This window comes from Conger conger, chromosome 4, assembly GCF_963514075.1.
Source record: "Conger conger chromosome 4, fConCon1.1, whole genome shotgun sequence".
Classification (NCBI taxonomy): Eukaryota; Metazoa; Chordata; class Actinopteri; order Anguilliformes; family Congridae; genus Conger; species Conger conger.
This window is the reverse complement of record NC_083763.1, coordinates 45,670,100-45,695,103: the sequence shown is the minus strand read 5'-3', so window position 1 is coordinate 45,695,103 and position 25,004 is coordinate 45,670,100. Positions and strand designations below refer to the sequence as shown.

At 42.0% G+C, this 25,004-nt stretch overlaps 1 protein-coding gene across 1 annotated transcript in view; it reads right to left on the bottom strand.

Annotated features, from left to right (window-relative positions):
- Positions 1-20,390, bottom strand: part of tprg1 (tumor protein p63 regulated 1) — a 31,186-nt gene extending 10,796 nt beyond the window's left edge. Inside the window, exons 1-4 of the mRNA XM_061237241.1 lie at positions 20,067-20,390; positions 18,494-18,741; positions 16,928-17,019; positions 11,484-11,660 (exon numbers count right to left, since the gene is read on the bottom strand). Coding sequence (XP_061093225.1) covers positions 11,484-11,660; positions 16,928-17,019; positions 18,494-18,727 — 503 coding nt within the window. The 5' untranslated portion in view covers positions 18,728-18,741; positions 20,067-20,390. The remainder of the gene's footprint in view (positions 1-11,483; positions 11,661-16,927; positions 17,020-18,493; positions 18,742-20,066) is intronic.
- Positions 20,391-25,004: the final 4,614 nt, after the last annotated feature.

Below are 25,004 nucleotides of genomic sequence, written 5' to 3'. Positions count from 1 at the left end.
AAGCTATTCTGAAACTGGGAAATAAGAAAAAAAAACTGTTAGACATACAGACCAAAGAAAAAGCTTCCCAAAACAAAGTGTTTGGAAAATCATTAAGAAGAAAGAGAGCATTGGTTTATGTTTGGGATCACTGCAGCAGGATGAAGTAACATCTAATTTGGAGGCATTTGACTGAACCTGAGCAGAATTAATTCTGCTGCTGCTATCAGCAATTACATCATCAATGAAGGCAAGTGCCAGCACCAGTGGTAGCCATACAAGCCCAAACTATAACACCCCCACCATGTTTCACAGATGAGGGGGGTGGTTTGGTTCTTGGGCAATTCCTTTTAGCCTCCACACTTTTCTTTTGCAATCACTTTGATACAAGTCAATCTTTGCCTCATCTGTCCACAAGACCTTTTTCAAGAACTATGCAGGCTCTCTTATGTACTACTTATCAAACTGTAACCTTTCCATGCTGTTTTTGCAATTAACCGTTGGTTTGCATTTCCATACCCCATTGGCAAATCTTGAAATTAGTCAAAACGACTCACCTCACTGGCAACAATTTTTGCCAATTTAGTAAAAGTAAAAGTCTACATACAAGACTAAAATACTTGATACTGACTTATCTTTTTGGCTTCAGCAGGATATGACAGCTTCAGGTTGGGCAAGTCCATGTGATCTCTATGACCATCTCCGTGACCATGCGATCCCTATGACCTTCTTATGATTTGGGGCTCATATTGCGTAAAATGGTGAGTAAGAACAATAAAGTCAGAATGAGATTTGTTTTCTCCAGGTATTGCGAGAGGTATGTAAGTGGATATGTGACTTTGCCATCATGTGTAAAATATGTGAGCGCAGCTCAGTTTATCTTGCCGTGAAGGCATGAGAAGATGGATTGTCAAGCAGAACAGACACTTAACCGTGTCTGCGGGAGAATGATCTTTCAGCTCTGGGCATTATTCAGTTCACTGGGGAATGCTACTGAGTGGAATGATCATACAGCTGACCAGCTGTTAACATACAAAAATTGTAATTCAATTGTCACTTGTCATTTCAGGCCAGATAATACCAAAGCAACTAGTTCACTGGAACTCTGCAATAAGTTACTTGAGAACAGGAACAAATCAAAAGAAAACAATACCATTGGCGGGCAAAGTAATTTTCCACATATTCATGGTTCATTCTTATCTTTTAGCATCACTTGCCATGTTTATCATTTCCCGTAAGAAAACATTTTTGGCATCAATGTGCACCATGAGCCAACACTGAGTGTGAATTGGCAGCTGTAAGAATACAGATATTACAAAATGTTTATGGAAACTTATGACTGAACACTCAAACTAAAAACAGTGGTTAGGCCTAGATTTGCTGTGCAAGGAGTTCTTTGAAAATGCAATCAGTGAAAATAGTATGCAGATAAAGATAAAAACCATAGAATTTTAGTGCAAATGGTGACATTCCATATAATGTTTATCTCTCATTAGGAATATGCACTTATATCGTGGACAAAATACTCAATCTATCCACAGTAATCAAGCAATACACTTTGCCACGGCGGTGGTAAAAATCAAACCATTAGGACTGCCATACATGACATAGTGCTGACAAAATTAATGTAACTTTTTAATTTTTATTTTACTTTCTCAGGTCTGTGTTTCAGTGTCCTACCACGAACATAGTTATATTTGTTGCTCAAAATCCTCAAACTGACACTGTAAGACGTTGGAATTGAAGCAATTCCCAACAGCGGAGAGATCAGGTCTTAGTCCTCTGTCTTTGTCAAACCACTGAGTGCATGATTGCTGCCTCTTCAGCACGTCGTGAACAACAGCATTCCCTTTTCAAAATGAATACAACACCTTGGGCTACGAAATAGCAGCTCATCTATATATCACTCCCCCACCCAGGGAAGGGCTGTGTTTATAATGCAATTCTTGCCATCGATGTTTACACAAATGCTTTCAATGTGACAATGGCCCCCGAACATTTGTGTGCGCCCACCAAAGCAAGAGTCATGCCAAGGAAAGGACAGAAAAAGCACCACCGGGACACAAAAAACTAACCGTGGGATAGCTCCAGTTTGCAGAACTGATCTGCCCCCCCCCCCCCCCCCCCCCAAAAAAAAGAGAGCGAGGTAGGAGGGGACTGTATACACTTTTGTCAGAGCGCAGAGCGATTCCCATTGTATTAAAACCCACAAAAATTCCAAGCGTAAGCTATCACAGCAAAGGAACCGGCCCAGACAGGCAGGCCAGAGCATGGTTTTAAACACACCTTGGAAGCTCCAACAGCATTTATGGGACTGGAGCTCAGGACTTTCACTCTCAGAGACAGAGACAGAAAGATAGAGAGGAGGAAAATGAACCAGTAAATCTGAATCATTTTTGTGTACTGTCACAGCGCTTGACAGTGTCATCTGTGGTGTGGAACAGAAATACACCCATGCATAAAAGTGCCACCAAGTTTGCTGCTGGAGTCAAGGTATTTGTCTACTGAATACAAGGTATTTGTTTGTCCTACATAGCTCTGTCAGAAAGACTCTGTACTATTTATAGTTATGCCTTGGGTTGAAAAACAGAAATTCCTTTACCACCCCTCTGTCCCTAAAAGGGCTGAGGATTTGTAAGTCAACACGGCAGATAAATATCGAGAGTCTCCTACTGCGGTCACGGCTCATGTCCCTCTTTGTCTGTGCGGCAATAAAAAAAAAAAAGAAATCTCCCTGTTGCTCAACATTGCCCGCTAGTCACCACCAACACCACCCTCCCCCCTAGCACCAACCGGGGGGGGGGGGGTGATGTTGCGGGAACACATCGGGAAGAGGAGAGGAAATATACCTCGCGGGCGTGACCCTGCACCCAAGCCTCGGGGGACGATGACGAGACTCTAGAATTTCGAAGAGAAATAGACAGGTTGTGTTCCCATTTTTTGTGGTCAGGAGCATTATCAAAGTGCTTGTAAGAATCATACACTGCAAAACAAGTGTTAATGAGACTTAAAAATATTATTTTCATCTCCAGTAGAAAATTCTAGCTTATTTGAAGTTACTTTTTCCTTTAAACGGTTTTAGCTCATTGGCAATTATTAAAATAAGTCCAACTATCACATCTCATTGGCAATATTTCTGTCGTATTAAGAACAAAAATAATAAGAAATAAGATTATATACTCAGTGAGCACTTTATTAGGTATTTATTGGACTAATTTTTTAGACTTCTACTGCTGTAGCCTATCCACTTAGAGTTATAATGCGTTGTGTGTTCAGAGATGCTCTCCTGCATACCACTGTTGTAACGTGTGGTTGTTTGCATTACTGTCATCTTCCTGTCAGCTTTGACCAGTCTGGCCATTCTCCTCTGACGTCTCTCATTAACAAGGCATTTCTGTCTGCTGCTCACTGGATTCTATTTGTTTTTTGCAGCATTCTTTGTAAACTGTAGAAACTAGTGTGTGTGAAAACCCCAGGAGATCAGCCGTTTCTGAGATACTCAAACCACCCTGCCTGCCACCAATAATCATTCCACGGTCAAAGTCACTTAGATCCCTTTTTTTCCCATTCTGATGCGAACATTAACTGAAGCCCCTGACCCCTGTATCTACATGACTGTTCCTAATAAAGTGCTTGGTGAATGTAAATCTAAATAGAAGATTTAATTTAAATTTTATGGGTTTTTTTCTCTCAGTGTACGTCCCTTTCACAACAAAAAAAGTCTCAAAGTATTTTAGTCTTATTTAGACTTTTTTGCTACTACTACTGCAAATGAGGTTGGACTTTGAGGAGTTTGACTCATTTCAAGATTTTCCAATGTGGTATGCAAATGTCACTTGTTAAGCAAACAACTTAAAATTAGCTAATATTCTTTACTGGAGAGAAAATAGTTAGATTTAAAATCCTATTACAAGACTAAAGCACTGGTTAAGACCTATTCCAGTGAAATATGGAATCATGCCATCTTTCCCTCCTTATTACTGCAGAGGTTCAGCTGAGCAGCAGACATACAGAAATAGGTCATAGCATTCATAATGCAATCCTCCTTAAAAAACAAAAACAAGATTAGGTTGGCTCTTTGAAATGCTTTTAGAAAACCTGCTAAACTTCTTGTGGTGACTGTTTAATTGTTGTCACACAGTTACCGTAACTGTTGAAATGGGCTACCATGTAGACAAACAGGTACAGCAAACAAAGATAAAAATAATTCCTCTGGAAAACTAGTTCTGCTACGGCAGCTACAGTTTTAACCCTCCTACTATGTTGAGATTTTCTGACCGCTTTTATGTTTGGGGTCTAATTGAGCCCAACAGTTTAAATAAACATGCCATGCAAAGAAATATTTTCTTACATTTTATACAGTTACAGAGTGTGAAAAGACACAACACATTTGTATGCAAAGGTGGTGCAGGATTTAGCATAGCAGTATGTTAGAGTATCAATATGAAACAAGGTTAACTGATTTTTAAGAGATGTCAAACACTAAATGGGGTCAAACTGACCCCAAACATAATAGGAGGGTTAAGTCTTCATGTAATGTTTGCAAGTTACAAAGATATGTTTTTGATAATTTCACAGATTGAGTAGACCAAGAGCAAAATAATAAATAAAAAGTGTATCTTTTCTACTGTTTCTTAGTGAACATGTTGTGTATGAGTGCACAACAGTTCAAGCAATGAAAGGCCACATAACAAGGCTACTGCCATTTAAAGGAAAAGTATATTTTTTTGCACCCGAGTAGGCTTTGATACAGTTGGGCCTGACTGAGAGGCTTTGATGTGTGCTGAGGTACGCAGAAGGAGGTTGGACTGCTCAGGATTGCGCCTGTGGCACTGAACCGTCAGAGCAGTCCCACGCGGCAAAACAGGTGTGTTCACTGAATCACACACCGCACTCCCCCTGAACCCCCCTGCGCTCCAACTCACACACCTTTCAAGGGCTGCAAGTCCGTGGCAAAATACCTTGAGACATACGTACGGTTTGAGAATTCTTCTACGGACTGAGGGCCTGTATTTCTTGTTTTATACACAATTTCTTATCTTGGATGTATGTTTTCAACGGTAATCCAATTATCTACAGTGCAGACAGAGGGAAAAAAAAACCAAGGCAACACAATGAGGTTGTCTAGCACAAATTGTATGAGGTGCAGAAACGGGAAACAGCCCCCTCTGCTGTTCAAAATATAGTTTCTTGTAAGGTACAATATTTCCTTTTAGTGAAGAACAAAACTCTGCAACTGTTAAGTCTCATTCTACAATTAACACAGCAGCATTACAGTCACATAATTCACCTTAGGACGCACATTTTGACAAACTGCAGATCAACAGCTTCTCAAGCTTGCGCTGAAATGCTTTAAAAAATGTCCTGGAGAGAGTATTAACGGCAGCTGGTTCAAACACAGAGACGTGCAGATAAAACAGGACTGTGAACTATACTCGTTTTAGATTGGCAGCAACTGGTATCCACTTTGTTGTTCTAACCGACAGAACACTGCAGTAGCTTCAACTTATTTAGGGGTGACACTTTTTGTTGTTGCAGGGAATGTATCGTTCAAGGCTTAATGAACAGGTTATTAGTGACTAAATAAATCAAATGGTGACATCATTGCCACTTGCAATAGGGATTGTCGAGAAGAGAAGAAATCATTAAAAACAAGTTTGCCGATGTTCATGACATGGAACTGTAGATGGACTGGTAATGAACTAGAGATTGGAGGTTATTCCTGGTAGTGACTGCTAAGAGGTTGAGATACTTTACAGAGCACTTTGCTCGCCTTCAATTTGAGTCACTTGTCATGTTGATTCCATCACAACTTAATAAACACTGCACTTAGAGGAGATTCTTGAGGGACGTCTCCAAATATCTGCAACAAGCAGTTTTGCCTGAAAAAAGACATTTCAATAATGTGCAGGGTAGCTCAGTAATTACTGTGTCTAGACAGTATGCAGGAAAGATGTTTTCAGAAAACCTGCCTTTTTCCCCAGCTAGATGAACACTTATTACACCGCAATGACAGACAAAAACCTTGAGAAACATTAGGGTGGAATCACAACAGTCATCTAACATTCACACAATGTCTAGAATGATATGAGCAAGTACTGGAATCTGAGTATAGTGCAATTCATCATGTAGGCCGACCGCGCCCTGATGTCATTCAGAACTGGGAGAGACAGCAGTTAAGCACTGCCGTTAATTAGTGGCATTACTTACCTGACAAGGATACTAGACTAGAAAGACATTCGAGTGGCGTTTGCGACCGCTTTTTGGGAATCAAGACTAAAGACGGTGAGGGTCTGGGGAAAAAAGAAAAAGGGAAACGTTTGTTTTCTCGAGTAGCCGAGCCTGTTTGCGTGGGCTTGTGGTCCGTCTAGGTGTGCTGAGTCGGAATGGCTTCTACAGGACATTCTGGGAAATGTAGGCTATTCCGCCGTGCTTGGAACCACGCTTTCCTGCGTCACTCCTGACTAATTAGTCTTTCAGCGGAAAGGGACCCTGACTCATTTCAGTAGGCTACCTGGAAATGACACATCCTCTGCATGTGTGCTCACAAAGGCCTTGTCAGGCCAAGTAGCATCCTGGTACTTCAGAAGGTCACAAGCATGTCTGTGAGAATACATTTTGACACGGGGTATGTTCAGACTGCTTTTAAGCTTTTCTGGTCTGACCTTTTCCAGGACTAAGAGTGCCCCAGTATTCAAGTAAGCCTTCTTACTTACCTACATTTATAATCTGTTATTCACATGCAAACCACCCTTAACTACTAAGCCAGACAAGCGGGGAGATGATTTGAAGACTCTTTAATTTGACTGTGAAGTGAACATCATAGCCAGAAACACTGAATGCAGCACTTTTCAACATTCGCTTTTCAGAAATCATACCTATTCTAAATTACAGGTAAAGAAATTGAAGCAAATGTGCATTTGCGAGGAACAAATACGCCCATAAACAGAACACTTAAAAAAGAGAACCCTGCTGATTTCAACTCATATTTTTTCTTCTGTGGTTAAGAAGACCTAAGCGAAGATTGATATTAGGCTGACCTCTTGCCTGCCCTTAGCTTTAAGAGTGAAAACATAAACTGAAATATAAACTGAGTTTGTTAAGACAAAAGTAAAAAACCTACTATTTTCAAATTTTTATTTTGTTTGTAATGTAAGCTTGTGTGACTCAATTAGTCACCAAAAATGGTCGCTATCACCTTTTTAGGGGCTATTAGATTGGAGTGTCTCATAACAACCCATGAGGCCAGATGTTACAGGCAAGTCCACACATTCCTTTATAAGCAGAATGGGCATTTTGAAAGCATAGAGAAACATTGACACCATGTGGCAAGGCAACAACAGAAATTCTCCATTCTTCACCAACCCCAATACTGCCTTGTTACACAGGTGAATAAGCAGGCAACCAAGACTCTAATCAATAAATATGCACAGCATGGCATACACTTACTGCACCGGGGTAAATTACAAATCCCTTTGTCCTTGGAACTGAAGAACCGTAATGGTGTCTATTTATTTATTTTATTTATTTTTATGAAAACCCAAGCCAAGTATTTGATTGCTCATAGAACATATCTTGATAGGAACACTGGCGCAGAATTTGCTTCGTACATGTTTGTAAGGCAGCGCTACTGAACTCCAGGTCCTGTGGGCCGCAGTGCCTGCAGGCATTTGCTTCTACCTTGCGCTACACCTTTTTACCTGCTTTGTTCAGATAAGCTAATTAGTGAAATCAGCACGATTTAAGCAAATGCCAGCAGAAAGTGCGGCCCGCAGGAAGTGGATTTCATTAGCGCTGGTGTAAAGTGTGGTTCATTTTCAAGAAAGCATTGATTTCAAGATTTAAATCTCCAAATAGGCAAATGTAGTGATAACCTAGCTAAGAAATACTGAAACTTTTTTTTTTTTTTTTTCTGAAAACTGTTGTGCACTGATGCAGTAGGTTGATTAACCTTGCAAAACAAGTCATATAGTTAGATGAAGAGAAACTGGAAAATGAACTCTGATAGCTTGGGAGCCTTCAGACAAACTTCTTTTAAGCAGGCTGAATGTGTATGTAGAACTCTAGGGTGGTTTTCAGAGACGTTTTATTTATAATTGAATGTAATACAGGGAGATAAAACCTCCAATGGAGGAGGTTTTTTTTCCTCCTCTCAGAATGCTTTATGGTACATTACGTTTTATTCATCAAATTAGTTTTACTCGGTTTGGGGTCCCTTAAGCCATCTTTTTAAGGTTTAGATAAAAGAACTACATCAATTTCCACTACTAATCAGAGCACAAGCTGCGCTGCCGTTTCAGCGACAGCCCCTCAGAAGCTTTCCGTTGTGTCCTGGCATAATCCTTGGAAGAGTTTTCTCTTCTGCCAACCAACATAAATTTGTGACCATCATCAACTGAAACCTCCAAATATGCAGATCTTTTCATTCATTGTCCTAACCCGCTTATCCTGAACAGGGGGATAAGGGGGCTGGAGCCTATATCAGCATACATTGGGCGAAAGGCAGGAATATACCCTGGACAGGTTGCCAGTCCATCGCAGAGCACACACACCATTCACTCACACACTCATACCCCCGGGCAATTTAGACTCTCCAATCAGCCTAACCTCCATGTCTTTGGACTGTGGGAGGAAACCGGAGTACATGGAGGAAACCCACGCGAACACGGGGAGAACATGCAAACTCCACGCAGAGAGGGCCAGGCCGACGGGGATTCGAACCCCGGACCTCCTTGCTGTGAGGCGGCAGTGCTACCCACTGCACCATCCGTGCCGCCATGCAGATCTTTCGCGAACTCAAAATTCATTGCATAGGTTTATCGAGTGTTGTGTAGTTATTACAAATGTAAAAAACTGAATATAGCGAATTCTTCAACAGTAATCAGGGCATTTCAAATGCCTCTTCTCTCCTTGTCATTTATTGAGGTTTATTAGGGACATTTCTCACGCTCTCCCTGCTATATTTGCTAATGAGCACAATTCGTCAGCCAAGAGGTAGTGAAGTCAGTGAAGTGAACTAATTAGTGAAGTCATCTGGCTGTGTGAATGGGTGGAAGAAACACATAGCAGGACTTTCACTGTTTGACACCTGGACTTTACTCCTCTACCTGTGAAGTACAATTTTTACTTCATATTGTAACATGGTGAGGTTCCATGATGAAGGATTGATGCAGAGAGAAGTTCAAACTCAGTCAAATGTTATTAGATGCCCCTTCAGAGGGTCGTCACCCTGGGGAGTACCTGGCTGTGCTCCTCTTCTCGCTGGCAATAGTGACACTCCATACAGGGCGTTGCACAGTCCAAAGGGCATGACTGTGAACAGCAGACCCTGGTCGATGGTGAACGCCACCTTGGGAGTTGCTTCTGGGGTCAGCGCCACCTGCCAGTAGCCACAGCGGAGGTCGAGAGAGCCGACCGTCTGGAGTCGATGATGTGGTCGAGGGCGTCGGCAATGCAGGGGAGTGGGTACGAGTCTTTCCCGGTAGCATCATTGAGCCGTTGGTAGTTGACGCAGAACCACCAGGTGGAGTCTTTCTTGGCCACGGGTACGGCTGGAGCTGCCCAGCGGTTGTCGGAGGGCTCGATGATGCCTGCTGCTACCATCTCCTGAACTTTGGCCCGGCCGTCTGCTGCTTTGCCTGCACTAGCCGATGGAGGTGCAGCCGGACGGGGGTCCTGGTGCCGACCATCCCTGTCCGCATGCAGTCCTCATCTTTGGCTGTGAAGATGTCGGCAAATTCGTTTAGGAGGGTGTGGAACTGTTGTTGCCGGTCTGCGTCGAGGCCCTCATAGCTACGCTGCCACAGGTCCTGCACAGTCACAGCCGAGGGGGTTGCCAGTGGTGGTGCTGCACTCCGGTTGCTTCCAGCAGCAGGTGTGGTCAGTAGTGGTGGTGGGAGAGCCGGCGAGTGACCTAGAGAATGGCCCCGCTCTTTACAGCCGTGAGAAAAGCCTTGTGAGGGCCGCTCTCTGGTTCTGCTGTGGGGGTCGCCCGGCAACTTGCTCCTCACGGCCGTGAGAAAGGCCTTGTAGGAAGGCCACGCTCGTCTTCCCCGAGCGGATGCTGGAACCGGGGATGTCGAGCTGAGCCGACGGGTGAGCAGGTCAAGCCCTATGATCCAGGGGTGCTGGATTCGACCAGCTGGCTCACTTCGAATTCTTCTTGGCCGAGAAGGGGGGAGTTCTCGGGCAACGGTCTCCTCACTGGGCCGCCCTGGTCTGGTTTCATGCCAGCTGTGCTTGGCTATTCTTCGGGGTCAGCAGTTGCGGGCTATATGGCTTGGTTCCCCGCAGTGGTAGCGAGTGTCGTTGTGGCGCGGTGCTCGGCGCTCAGTCGATGGTGACGACGCTGGTCGGACCTGGCAGGCGACTGCTTCTTCGCCGGCTTCCTCTGTGGCTTTGGCCCACTGTACACAGAGTCTGGGATCACGGAAAAGCGTCAGCGCGGTCTCCGCTCTCTCTGCTTCAGTCAATGTCAAGGGATTTTGGCGTGGCGAGTGTAAGCTCAGGCCGAGGGCCGGGTAGCTGTGTCTCTCTGTGGGGCTCAGGTTCGAGGAGGATCTGGAGGGCCTTTTAGTTTGGCTTACCAGCTAACCAGTTAATTGCTTCACATGCTTTATACACATGCCAAAGGATGAACTATAGGAAAAATGCCTATATTGACAATTGTCACAAAAAAATCTATACACCAGGTAGTCTATTGACTTTGCGAGCAGTCAATCCACCATATACCCAGACAAATTGCTGCAAAGCAGGTATGGGCTAGGTTAGCACTTGAATGGGAAAGTTGGCACTGTAAGTGATTTCGGTGGGCCAGTAGAGGGTGCTGTTTCTTCTGAACCGAGCAAACCCCAATGCCCCAGTGCGGAGATGGAGGCTCTGCGTTGTGGGAGGTGCTGTCTTTTGGATGAGATGTCAAACTGACCCAGTTGCCTATTTTTCTTATTGTTTAGACCTCCTTACATATATACTTATATGGCATCTGGCTGTCTGACCACTTCTGCAAATTGTGCGTGTGCATACATAAATCTCAAATACAGCTCAGAAGAATTATACCAAATATGCATGTATAAGAGGAGAAAAAAATCTTTGCTGAGAGGGAATCGCTACAATCAGAGGACTCCCACACATACACACACATTACATTATCGTTATTTAACTTTTCCAAAGCGACTTACAGTTGATTAGACTAAGCAGGGGTAATCCCTCCAGGAGCAATGCGGGTCCCAGTCATGTACCTTAGCCACTAGACTACAGGCTGCCCCTGTACACAGACACGTACACATGCACATACACATGCACACACGTACACGCACACACACACGCTCCTACATACACACACAAAGTGGACACTTGTCTAAGGGTGCCATCAAACCTTTCAACAGGTGCAAACCCCTTGGCCTCACTGTAATTCTGTATGTGCAGTAACAGTGCTGCCCGCAGCCCCTCAACTCACTGAAACAGGACTGGAGGCTCAGGAGACCCCAGGGATTGGTGGTACTCACGAGAGCAGCGAATGTGGTGGGAAGCTGAAGCCCCCGTGTACAATACGGTCCACGGCATTGAGCGGAACCTTCTGGATCTGTTCGCAGGCCAGCATCATGAAGTCGTATTTGCAGATGAAGAGAGTGTTCTCTGTGATCAACACCACCCGCTCACGCTCGTTGTTCCAATGGTCCACCCTGCGGAGGCACAGGCTGCATCAATCTGCAGCAGTAATTGCCATCAACCAGCTAGCTAACAGCCATTCTCACAAGGTCACCGGGATGGCAGGGAAAAAAAAAGATGGGTGCCATGAAATTACAGCAATACTGTGAGGACACTGTGTATTTACTGAGCTCCAGTCTGATACAAATCCATGTAAAGAATAATGTAAGTGAAACAGATAAATGCTGATTTAAGTAATTCACAATTTAAATAAAGCACAATTCTTTTCAGAATCTGATGTTTTTTATGACATGATATTCAGTTAATTTCTTGGACCTTTTAAGGAACAAAATTAAATAAAAAATGATCAATTCAAAGATTTATTTCGAAGATGCGCTACTTTTCAAAACCCTTGCATGCGTTCTACAGTCCTCGTGAATAGAGAACTTGATCCACTTTATTAATAAACCAATAGAACACACATCTCCTGGCCTTAGTTACTGCCAACATCTAACATCAGAAAAGCAAGTATGCCATGACCTTAAACTGAATGGGTAAGTAGTTGTATATCTTTCAGCAGTAATATTTTTTTTGTAGTTTATTTATTTATGCATTTCTTTACAACTGAAACTAATGGAATTGTTGACAAAAGCTGTCTTTAACAGGATGAAAAGGATCTGTTCTGAATCTTTCAGGGAGGAACACTGTAGAACTTATTTTCCCAAGCATTTACCCCAAGTTTTGCTTAATTACACTCACTGCAATGCACCACCCTCTGCTATTTGTCTAATGCTCAGCCTGTACAAACCTAGGTGGGGCTGGAATAAACTTAACCATGAGCTTGCCTTGTGAGATAAAACAAGGAATGCTCACCTGAATCTTCACTTTTTCTGTTAACTCTAACTATATTACAAGTTAATGTGGTGTCAAACCTTTAAAACTATAACATGGAACAACTGCACACTGGTTTCCATACAGGAAGCAGTGTAGGCGGTAGTACATCCTGATGACACAAATTTGAAAAGCACTCTGCAATAGTAAAAAAAAAAGAAAAAGTAGTTTTAATTGAGACAAAAAATAATGAATACATATTTCTCAGTGGTCACATTAGCAGGCACCCAAATCTTATTAGCCATTTTTTTTTTTTAAACCAATTAAACAACTTTGAATATGATGACAGTACATTCAGAATAAATTACTTCGAAAGAAACAATATTGGGACTGTGAATTAAAATGATTATATACACATTTATATACTATCTTAATGTAACTTTAAATTATTATATTGTTATTATGCTATGAAATGGGACTATTCTAAACTCGAGAAGTGGAAAATTCCATGGTTATTCAATTCAACATTTCAAAAGAGAATCCATCAAGACTGACATTATTCGACAATACAGGACAAACTAATCCTCATGCTCCCATCCACTGCTGTTTCAAATGCTGGGTAAGATCAAAATATTTTTCAGCTACCTGATAACTGCACAATATTGCTCTCAATAGTTATATATACACCCAATCAGCACTTAGGTGTTTATTAGACTTTTTTTGTTTTACTTATTAGTCTTCTGCTGCTGTAGCCTATCCACCGAAGAGGTTTGACGTGTTGCATGTTCAGAGATGCTCATCTGCATACCACAGCTGTAATGCATGGTTATTTGTTTATTGTCACCTTCCTGTCAGCTTCGACCAGTCTGGCCCTTCTCTCATTAACATTGCGTTTCAGGATGTTTTTATTATTCGCACCATTCTCTGCAAAATCCAGAGACTGTTGTGCACAAAGAATCTGAGTTTCTCAAACCACTGTGTCTGGCACCAACAACCATTCCACGGTCAAAGTCACTTAGATCACATTTCTTCCCCATCCTGACATTTGGTCTGAACATCAGCTGAACCTCTTGACCACTTTAGTTGCTGCCACATTAATGATTAATAAATTACTACCTAATAAATAGCTTACTGTAATTCTAGAATTCTAAAGTATGCATGGCAATATGTAAATGTCAAATATGTACATGCTGTGAGAGCTTCAAAATTTCAAGGACTGCCTTTGGCGATCTCTACAAAATACATGCAGGCCGCCCGAGTTCCCCGGTGTTACACTAACAAAAAGATGAATCCACAAAGTGTATTACTAACACATAAGCCATGCATTTGCATTACCTTTTTGAAATCAAAGCAAAAAGCATGCATTTTGAAAACTCCCTGAACTTTATTTGAGTGGAACGGCCTCGTTGAATATTTCAAACCCATTGCTGCAGAGATGTGCTTGCTTTTAAGAGAAGTCTGGGCTATGAAAATGAAGTTGTTGCAGGCTACACAGAAATGGATACATTCACATTTTGTGAAAAAGTGAACGCGACCTAGCTATCCGTGCCTGAGCCCTGCTCCTACCTGGTAATGAATGATCTTTCTCATGCTAATTAACTGATGCTCTAAGGGCTTGTATCCAGACATGTGCGGTTGGTGTTCCTGTCCCATGCCTGCTAGCATGCAGCTAATTAATATCTGTATGGATGGTTACTCTCACAGTCGGTGGCATCTTTATTCATAGAATAGCAACCCGAGAACAAGCTGCCTGATAGCTGCAAGGCCTTGATAGCTGCAATAAGCCTGCAGGCCTCGCTAAGCAAACACAATAGGCGGAAAGGCAAGGTTGAACTACCTTTGACTGGGCTAATAGAATGAGTTAACCTTGACTGAGCAGGAGCCCTCATCTGACTGAAGAAAGCAGCGCATACGGGGGCATGATACCGCATACGGGGGCATGATACCGACACGTGGGCCTCACTGGGCTCTAAATCATCTGACCTCCCCTACACTGACACCTGATACTCTAGGCGGCGTGAGGGGATCCTTTACTGCAGGGGTCTCAAACTCCACTCCCAGAGGGCCACAGTCACTGTCGGTTTTTGTGATTTCCTTTCAAAGAGCAAAGACTTTAGCCCTTGAAAACAAGGGGTGCAGACTTTTAGAGCCATTTAGTTAAATTAAGCACATCAAAAACTGGCAGACACGGCAGCCCTCCAAGATTGTAGGTTGAAATCCGTGCTTTAGCATCGGTGCCTGTTACGAACAAAACATTACGTCCACACCCCTACAGATGACTGCTTTGGTGCTAAATACAAAATACTGCACATTCATTCAGTGCTAAATAAACCTTTGCGCATTCAAAACAGCCCATTTGAATTACACCAACAGGCTTCACATCACTTTGACGAGGCAAATTTCTACAGTGGCGGTAAATGACTGCAGGGCGGCAGGTTCATATCAGACCTGTGTCAATTACGTAATTGTTTTGGATTCAAAAAACGTTTCTGTGCTCGATTGATCTTGTCTGGAGGAATTGAGACAACCAAAAGGACCAGAAGGCAGAGTTTGTACATTTTGAGAGTATTTCATAGGTTCGAATACACCAGAGACGCTCAGTAAACCACAGAAAAGTATCTGACTCCAAAAGAGCTACGTAATTAACCCAGGTCTGGTTCATATCCCAAAAGGAGACAACTACGGCAGCCCTTAGAAAAACTGTTTGGATGGTTGGGAGGACTCAAAACCAGAAACCTTCCTGTTTAAGCATTAGATTTAAAAGACGGCAGTGTGAGGGGAGACAAGGGTGTTAAAACAAAGATGAAAATACGCCTCCGGAATTGAACCGGCTCCCTTTATTTTGACTGAACCAAAGCTCCAACATCACCATTCAGTCTGTTAATTCAATGGAGTCACGAAGCATTTAGTCACCAGATCCTTTTACTCCAAAAGGCAGAGTTTAAAGGCATAATTGCAGAGCAGCAGTGGGTGATGCGTTCTGCGTGGGACAGAGCTGAAAACAAAATATATTATTAATCGTCATGTGACGAGGCCTTTAAACCATTTCCTGAAAGCCTGTCTCAAACTGATAGGAGCTGACAGCTCTGAGTGCATTTGGCAAATGTCCCCCAGTCATCATTTTGTTCTCTGTTTATTTCAGCTCAATTATTTCCCAGATATTTATACATTTACTGTGCACAGCACAATGGACACATATAGTCTGCAATTTCCAAACATGAGTGGATCCAACTGACTAGTTATCAAAGATAACATTTCCTATTTTGAAAACTACGTTTCCATTCACCTCCACATAAATTAATTTGCTGGATAAACAGTCCTCCATAGCTCCAAGCAACCAATGGTGTCTAACTCTTGAAATATCAGCATCCCCAAAATTAGTATGCACTGCAATAGAATGTGTATCTCAGTACCTGGGATTTCATCCAAGAAGACAGTAGTACTTTACAGGGCATCAGTGAAATACTGCTTCCATTTACTTTAAATTGATGATGTCTTGTTACTCTTAAAATGGGAGCATCTCCAAAATGAATATGCACAGCACGGGAATATGTATCTTTGTGCCTGAGATGTAATCAAAATGACAGTAGTACTTTACAGGACATTACAGTGAAATACTGTGTACAGGTTCTTATTTACTTTAAATTAACTCAAAATCCTCACCTAATGGGAACTCTCTTGGACCAGAGAAGTACCTGTTTCCATACAGCCACTCCGCTAGCATTAGCCTCTGGGTAAGCAATTGGAGCACAGTGTGTACTTATAAGGAGGGTCAGACCTGGGGCCTTTAGCAGCAGCTTAGCACTGCTTGAAAGATCTCCAGGTGTTTATTTGGGCAGAAATCATATATGCAGGGGGGGGAATATAAGAAAGACCGCCTACTACATGCAAATATTGCCACAAACATACACCTGTGTGCTCCATGGACTTGTTAGTGCCTGGCTTTCGGTTATACCTCCTTAGCTCTGCACCAGTCTTCAGGCTTAGCTTATGTGACTCGTGCCTTACACCCTCACTGTGGAAGTATTTAGAAATAATACTTGTTCTCATGAAGAGCAGTGACTTCATTTGAGTGAACAACAGCAACTTCCACTACTACAGTGAACAAAGCAGTCTAGCCAAGGAGGTTTATAAGTTTATACACCCTAACCCAACTGATGAAATATAATCAATATGGTATAATGTCCAATGTGTCCGCCTAACTCACCAAAAATGGATTCCCCATTTCACTTCCAAATATCAATACTACTCTGCCTCCAGATAAAACAACAGAATGCTAGTCTACCCCTGTAGCTGGCGGTTTGAAAAGTGTGTTTTCAACCTTGTTCTTGATTATCATAAGGAAACATGTTGACAAAGGCCAACAGAGGAAACACTCTGCTAGCTGCCTGCGTTCACATTGAGCCTTTTCATGGCACGTCTGCAGAGTGTGACCTATTGAGTGAAGGAAAGGGGGGACGCAGGGACTCACTCAGCCAGGAGCCAGATGCTCAGGATGCTGCCATTCTCATCCTGACTGACCGTACTTTTGAGATCTTCTATGGCGTGATCCAAAGTGCCTGGCTGTGGAGGGGAAGAGCTATTCAGTCTAGCAATAAGAAGGTTTCATCGTGCACACCATTTTAATTAAAAGCCCATGAAACGTTGAACAGTGACATAGGGTTTTTTCAAAAGTCCCTAACCCTGCCCCCAAAGCCCAATTCCCCCTCCCCACTATGCCTCCTGAGTTCAGCTCTCTGTTTAACATTAAGCAACGTCACCCGATAATTATTCAAACGCATACGTCATGTCACATGGGAAATAGTTGAACAGACAGCTCGGAAAAATAGCAGTTAGACGCATACTTCCACCAAAATTGTAATTGCTTTACTTGGATCAGCCTTGTGCTGCCTCAGATTCTCCTGAGTTAAACCAGCATGCCTCTTTCTTCCCTGAAGAAGGGGAGATGGGGGAAGAACTCATGTAACATCCTAGTTTTCTACATCGCAGCCCAACAGCTGTCAGCAGTGCTGTAATTACACAGAATGCTTTTTGATGTCCTGTTAGCGCTACATGGGGTCGGCCCTGGTGCCAGGGACATTACCATCTCTACCGTGACAGTTTTAATGCTTGTTCTGCTTTCTTTCAGAGTGCATTTTCCTGCGTTCATGCATTAACACGACTTTCCTCAGAACGCTTCCCCATCTGCAACGGAGCTGATGTCACATCAAGATTAAGTATCCCCCTGCTGATGTCATTCGGCAGTTATGTCATTACGACTCTCTGCAGACATATAAATTTGCTCAAATTCAACTGACAGCAGAGTGATATGTCAATAAATTACAGGGTGGACTAATTAAGTTAGTGTCGCAGTGTTGCAGCAAAGTAGCTCTCTTGGAAGCTGATTAAGCACAATCATATTTACTGCAGGCATGAGGCCAAGCGATGAGGTATTTAATCTTGACCGTCTTACTACAGCTTAAAAACAGAAATGTCTTGTGAGTTACCACACAACATTAAATTATCCTGAGCTGCAAGAAGAAATAGGATCATTTTTATTACCATGTGCAATTCATGCCGTTGACTACATGGGAGAAAGCGTAGTACTGAGGAATGAACATTTAATATACATATATCTTTTTCTCTTTTCATTTGTAATTTAAGCATGGCTAAAATTCAGCTGAGGCAATGACTGAACAGTAGGCCTCCTGTATAGGCTACTGGTAGGATTTTTATGGCACACTATAGGTTATAGTTGTTATAGTCGTATTTGTTTGGAACACTAATTGTAGTCTGTTTGGTTCACTTTACACTAGCTGATTATAAAAGCGCCTTCTCAGCCTAAGTGATATTAGCCTTTCAATCATGAGACTAACGCCAATGTTCTCAATATTCTCAAAAGCCGCACTCGATAGATGTCTACTAAGTGATTGTAATGTAACGTAACACCCATATCTGAAATGATTAAATCCTGTTTTGTGCCAGGAATCCCACTTGCTGGTTAATTGTTATATAAAAGATGATGACTGGACAGGCAGTCTGATGTAGACAACATTACCCGGAGCACAAAGAATCTCCTGAGCTTGAACTGGTTGACTGCAGATCTCCATCGGCTGCCTCTGGCCTCAGGACCAGGTCCAGATGGCAATGGCGCCTGAGCCGGCTTCGAAGGCTGTTTGACAGGCTCCTCCTCTGGGGTAGGCAGGTGAGCTGTGCTCTGTGACTCCTGGTCTGAGGACTCGCTTTGCTCCACCAGCTCCACGGCTTTCAATGCACTTTCACCCTCTGACATCCTGCTCTGAGATACTGCACCAGATGTTTCAGATTATTTGTCTTAACATGTTTTAGTCTTATAATGAGACTTAAAATCTTTTTCTTTTTTTTTTTCTCTCAAGCAAAAAAATTCAGTGCAAACCATAAGAATTTTGACAGGGGTACATTTTCTATTCTTGGCTCTGTAGTCAAGAACCATGGATTGGGAATGAAACAATGAACATGAGGTAAAAGTTACATCCATATTAGGTGATCTGTGTCGGAAAAAAAAAAAAATCGCTTTTCATAAATAGTCCCCCCATTTTAGGGGACCAAAAGTAATTGGACAATTGGCTTCTCACCTGTTTCTGATTAGTTGAGTGTATTCAATCGCTTCCTTAGTGCAGATATAAGAATGCTTTCCATATCTAATCTTGATTCTAGGCTTTTGCTTACCTTTGGAGTCTGTTATGGCCGTTTTTCAATAACATCATCGTGCCAATAACTGTGAAGTAAGCCATTATGAGGCTGAGAACATTATTATTATGGGAACATTATTAAGAAGAAAGATAGGGGGTGGAGGTATGTATAAAAGTGATCGCAACATGGTGACCAAATAATGAGAATCTGCACTTTACACACATTTTATTAAAAAACTAAAATTGAAGAGTAGCCTACAGAGCAAAATCATGACAAATATATCATTGCCCCAAACATGATGGCGTAGTAAGTTTAAAAATATAGTAACCAATGAAACGAAATTAACTCTGCGATTAACTGAAATTTGTAACCTATTAAGAACGCTGTTTGATCCTCCAAAAGTTAAGCTCCGTTTTGCCAGCATATGACCACGTGAACGGGAATATCTCAATGGTCGCAGAGTAGTTTTACAAATAAATAGAGTATACATTTCCTATTGTAATCCAAGAGTAGGCCATTTGCTTACACATCATTTCACACCCGCTTGGGACAAGATTTGCGAATAGAAATAGAAATAGAAATTCCGAATGTGTTCCACTGCTTTTCGAACAAAGACATTAATGCGCTACGCTTCCGTATATAAAAAAGATCAAACACAAGGAAGAGTAGAGAACGAATGTGAATGTCATCCCATTAGCCTACTCATCCTTGGATGCGTGAGTTTGGAACGGCACCTTATTCTAAAAACTACGTTAATTGTGGCAGTGTAGCAAAGGGACTGATCTGTTAGTGATTTCCGCAAGTTTGCGGTGTAATTACAAAAAGAAACTAGCCTATTTGCTAAGCATTTGTCACTGAACACAAATAACAAGGAAATACTGTACCTTAAAATTGTTCAAAAATGCTATATTGGCTACTCTATGCTGGTTGTCTGATTTGCAAATATAGCAAATACTTACGAGTATGTTTATGATTTGGCAAATCGACGACCAGAGTCCTCAAGAGGCGGCAGGTAGATGAAGCACGTGATTTGCTTCAAACTGATATCCTGTGCAGTTTGTTTAGTGGGTGCGTTGACAACTTGACAAACCACATAGTGACAGGGCCTGAAACGACTGCCTTGCAGTCTGTAGAGTGACACATTCTTAATTGCATAGCTCAGCGAAGTAGGTTACAACACATATAGGCCTATTTATGTTTAGATTAAACGATTCATAATTCATACATAGGCTACACCAGGGGGTGTCCAATCTTATCCAGAACGGGCCGGTGTGTGTGCAGGTTGTTTTTAGCGCAGGACTAAGACAGCTGATTCTACTCATCAAGGTCTTGATTAAAGAACAGGATTAGTTCATTAGTATAATCAGGTGTGTTACTGCTGGGTTAAAACAAAAACCTGCACCCACGCCGGGCCTTTTAGGATAAGATTGGACACCTCTGGGCTACATGTTTGGACAATTTACAATTTAGAAAATGTAAAGATAACTTAGGAAGTTAACTCAATCAACTGATGCTGTCACTAAACATGACCCTAGCCTAGAGCATCTCTGGAGCGTGCTCGTTGGTGGTTTCGCAGGTGGAAGTCAATGCCGAAGACTGAAAAAATGAAACGCCCAAAAGGTTTTGCATACACACTTCCTGCTCGGCTATTTCTCTGATGCAAGTGATCAGCAAAATTCTTTCGTTAGTGTAATAGGAAATTGTGAGCGCATTCTAATGACCAACATTTTAGGAATGGGTAAAAAAACGGTGCGCGACGAATGATATCGTCACAAGTTTTGTAACTGATAGGATTCTATTACTTACAGTTTACCCGTTTATGTTGCTGTGGAAACTTCTTTCGTGGCTAGAGATTGGTTTAGGCACCTGTCGTTCAACTGCCTTAACGCGTCTAATTTTAAGGTAGGCTGATCAAGAACCATACTTGCTATGAACGATGACGTTAGCTAAACGAGTTCACTCACCCGAATACAGTACGCTCCTCGTGCGAGCTGTAATTCCCAGCCCTGGTTACAAATGTTACCAATCGCAATGCAAACAAATGAGTATATATAGTATAGATCACTGGCTTACTACTCATACCGCAGGTTATTGTCTAGCCCTGCTTATTCATTTGACCGTTGAACTATGGGTTCACTTTTTTCGATCAAAAAAGGTGAACCCATGTCAGTAATCTTGCACACGAAGAATGAGACAGTCTAATAGGTACAAATTAAATACAAAATAAAACAGCCAATCTCTGCCCATGATTCAGCATCAATATTGAGGGAAAATAAATCACAAGAAAGATTCACTTTTGCAATGGACAAACGATGCCAGTTGACACAGCCTGTATCAGAAATCACACTTCAAATTAAACTGATTTAAGAGTGTTGAACAATGTTTGAATTAATGGAGTGCATACATAGTTCACATCATACAAGAAATGTTAATGTACAGTACCCACATTCCATGGATATGCCATAAAAACAAATTCTATTATTGTCTAAAATACAACTTGCATATACATTCAGTGAGCAATTTGTTAGATAGTACTGCACACCAGCTTGTTAATGAAAATATTTAATCAGCCAATTATTTATAAATGCATAAAAGCATACATGCGGTCAAGATGTTCAGCTATTGTTTAGATCAAATGTCAGAATAGGGAAGAAATGTGATCTAAGTGACTTTGACTGTGGAATTATTGTTGGTGCCAGACAGGGTGGTTTGAGTATCTCAGACACTGCTGATCTCCTGTGATTTCCATGCACAACAGTCTCTAGAGTTTGCAGAGAATGGTGCAAAAAACAAAAAAACATCCAGTGAACAGCAGGGTTAAGTTGGGGATTTAATTTGCTTACGTTTTTTGCAGGGTTTCACCCTGCCGCCACATATGGATTGGGGTGTGGCTCAAACGAATGTGGCATGGCATAATTCAATTATTATTTATTTTTTTAACAATAGGATTAATGCTATCTATAAAACAGAGGCAAGGCAGTCAGCCTTACAACTCAAAAAAGTGATTCAGGGTTTATTGCCCCTTTAAGGAGACGGCGGTTGTCTGCCATCAACACAGTATTTGCATATTCCCATCTTGCATATTAAATTATGAATATGAATAATAACAATAGTGGGGGCACGGATGGTGCAGTGGGTAGCACTGCCGCCTCACAGCAAGGAGGTCCTGGGTTCAAATCCCAGTCGGCCGGGGCCTCTCTGTGCGGAGTTTGCATGTTCTCCCCGTGTTCGCATGGGTTTCCTCCGGGTACTCCGGTTTCCTCCCACAGTCCAAAGACATGCAGGTTAGGCTGATTGGAGAGTCTAAATTGCCCATAGGAGTGTGTGAGTGAATGGTGTGTGCCCTGCGATGGACTGGCGACCTGTCCAGGGTGTATTCCTGCCTTTCGCCCAATGTATGCTGGGATAGGCTCTAGCCCCCCTGCGACCATGTTCAGGATAAGCGGGTTAGGATAATGAATGAATGAATAAATGAATGAAAAATAACAATAGGGTGATTGGTGCTTCTCTTCTTTACAATATAGCTTTACAATATAGCTAATAACAATATAGCTTTTCATAGTGTTGATGACACACTCAGCAACTGGACTGAAGAGTGGAATTCACATAAATCATTTTCACTCAATTTGAAACAATTATTTTGCCTTGGGGAATGGAGACTTGCTGGCAAAATTTGAGCAGGGAGAACAATACCCAGAATGATTAAAGGAAGGTATAGGTTTGTTTATTTGTTGGCTGATGGGAATTAAATTGAACCTGCTGCAGCTGTGGTAAACATTGATCACTTCTAAATTTTAAAATAATATTGAACACATTAAGATAAGATAAGATAAGATATACTTTATTGAACCCTGTGGGTTAATTTGTCCTCTGCATTTGACCCATCCTAGTTACTTAGGAGCAGTGGGCAGCCACAGTGCAGCGCCCGGGGAGCAATGTGGGGTTAAGGGCCTTGCTCAAGGGCCCAACGGCTGTGCGGATCATTTATTGTGGCTCGACCGGGATTTGAACCACTGACGTTGTGGCTCCCAGTCATGTACCTTAACCACTACGCTACAATTAATTCCTACAAGTTTTTCAGCTTTAATATTTTCAGGTGAGATTATATCTCAATTAGAACCCATAGAATACCCATATATCCTTCCTTTAAACCAGCAGAAATTTATAATTTTTTTTAAAGATATTTTTTAGGCCTTTTTCAGCTTTATTGGACAGTATATAGTATAGAGAGACAGGAAGAATGGGAGCGAGAGAGAGGGGAAGACATGCGACAAATGTCAGACGGTCGGATTCGAACCGCCGACGTCGCGGCTCGCTATGAGCATGCAGTCAGTGCTCTACAGGCTACGCCACCGAGACACCCAACCAGCAGTAATTTTAAATAAAGAAGTCATTACACCCACAGGAAAAGATGATAGGGTGCCGAACAATAAGTAGGTACAATGTCTTATCAGAAGTCATAACAAAGGTACTGACCAAAGTAGTAACCAAAATATCATGGCTGCGTTTCCCGAAGCCTTCTTAACACCATGTCGTTCGTAAATTGTACGTTAAACTGTAGCTTAATGTATCAGCGTGTTTCCCAAAACGTTCTTAGCTAAGTATACCTTCTGTACGTCATACTTTCGTAAGGTTGGTCTGGACCGCACTTAGCTATACCATAGCGATGTTGTCAGCTCACTCCGCTAGTGGCCACCACTGTTATGACCGTAAGCCTCTGAAATGAGCTGTTGCACTTAGTTACATCTCAATCTGTTAAGCAATATGTACACTAATAATTCTACAGTTGTAGTTGGCTAATAATATTTAAAAAATACCATGTTAATGGGATTGTTTTCATGCAAATAATAAAAGTGTACATTACGAAGGATGCATGTTGCACTTATTGAACAAGGCCTAATTGCCTTTTAAATTATATTCATAAACTGACAATTTCCCAATCTCTGGAACAATGTGTAACCATAGTTCTTTCCTTGTTTTGTTTGACACAGTAGTCCTAAAACTGGAAAATAATTTCAATCAGAGAAATAGTCAATTACACCAGTAATGTGATGGTTCATCCATCCATTCATCCATTATCTTAACCCGCTTATCCTGAACAGGGTCGCAGCGGGGCTGGAGCCTATCCCAGCATACAAAGGCAGGAATACACCCTGGACAGGTTGTAGGTTTTTGTTGCTGTTGTTGTTGTTGTTGTTTTATTCAGACAGGTCGAAAAAAGGTGAGTAACTTCCTGTAATGGATTTTTCAATGCATTACTTGGTTCCCAATTTATTTCACAAATGATTGAAGTGACCACTACTATGTAATTAATCTCACATTGATTCTATTCGCTACCATCACAGATGGTTGTGTTGCTAGAAGAACGAGGCACAGTTATCAGGGAATCTGATGGGGGACCGATGAGATGGCAGACTGTATTTTCACCGCTAATAAGATACTTCACGCAACATCAGTATGGTATTTCAACATAAAAAAACTAAATTATATATGAGTGCAAACAAATCTCTGGGTGCAAACCTACTGCGACTGACAATCAGATAACAGTATATGGACATATCACCAACAAGCATGTACTTCGAGGAGACAGTCCTGCAGATTTAGAGTTCTGCGCATTAAAATATTATCTTTCAGTTGCCAGCTGATTTACAGCTTAGAGCACAAGATAAACTAATCAATGGCTTTAAGTTAACAACTCAGAAACTGAATAAAAAAGTGCAGCAAACTGTGTCAAACCAAGCAGATAAGCTCGCAGCTGGGAGATGATGCACTGCAACCTGTGTAACTGGGGCTGCACCGCTCCTACTGGGCCACAACACATCATGGTTCACCCTTGGTTTTCTTTCATTCTGATTTATTTGAAAGTTGTATTGCAGTGTGCTTTTGGGAAATGAATG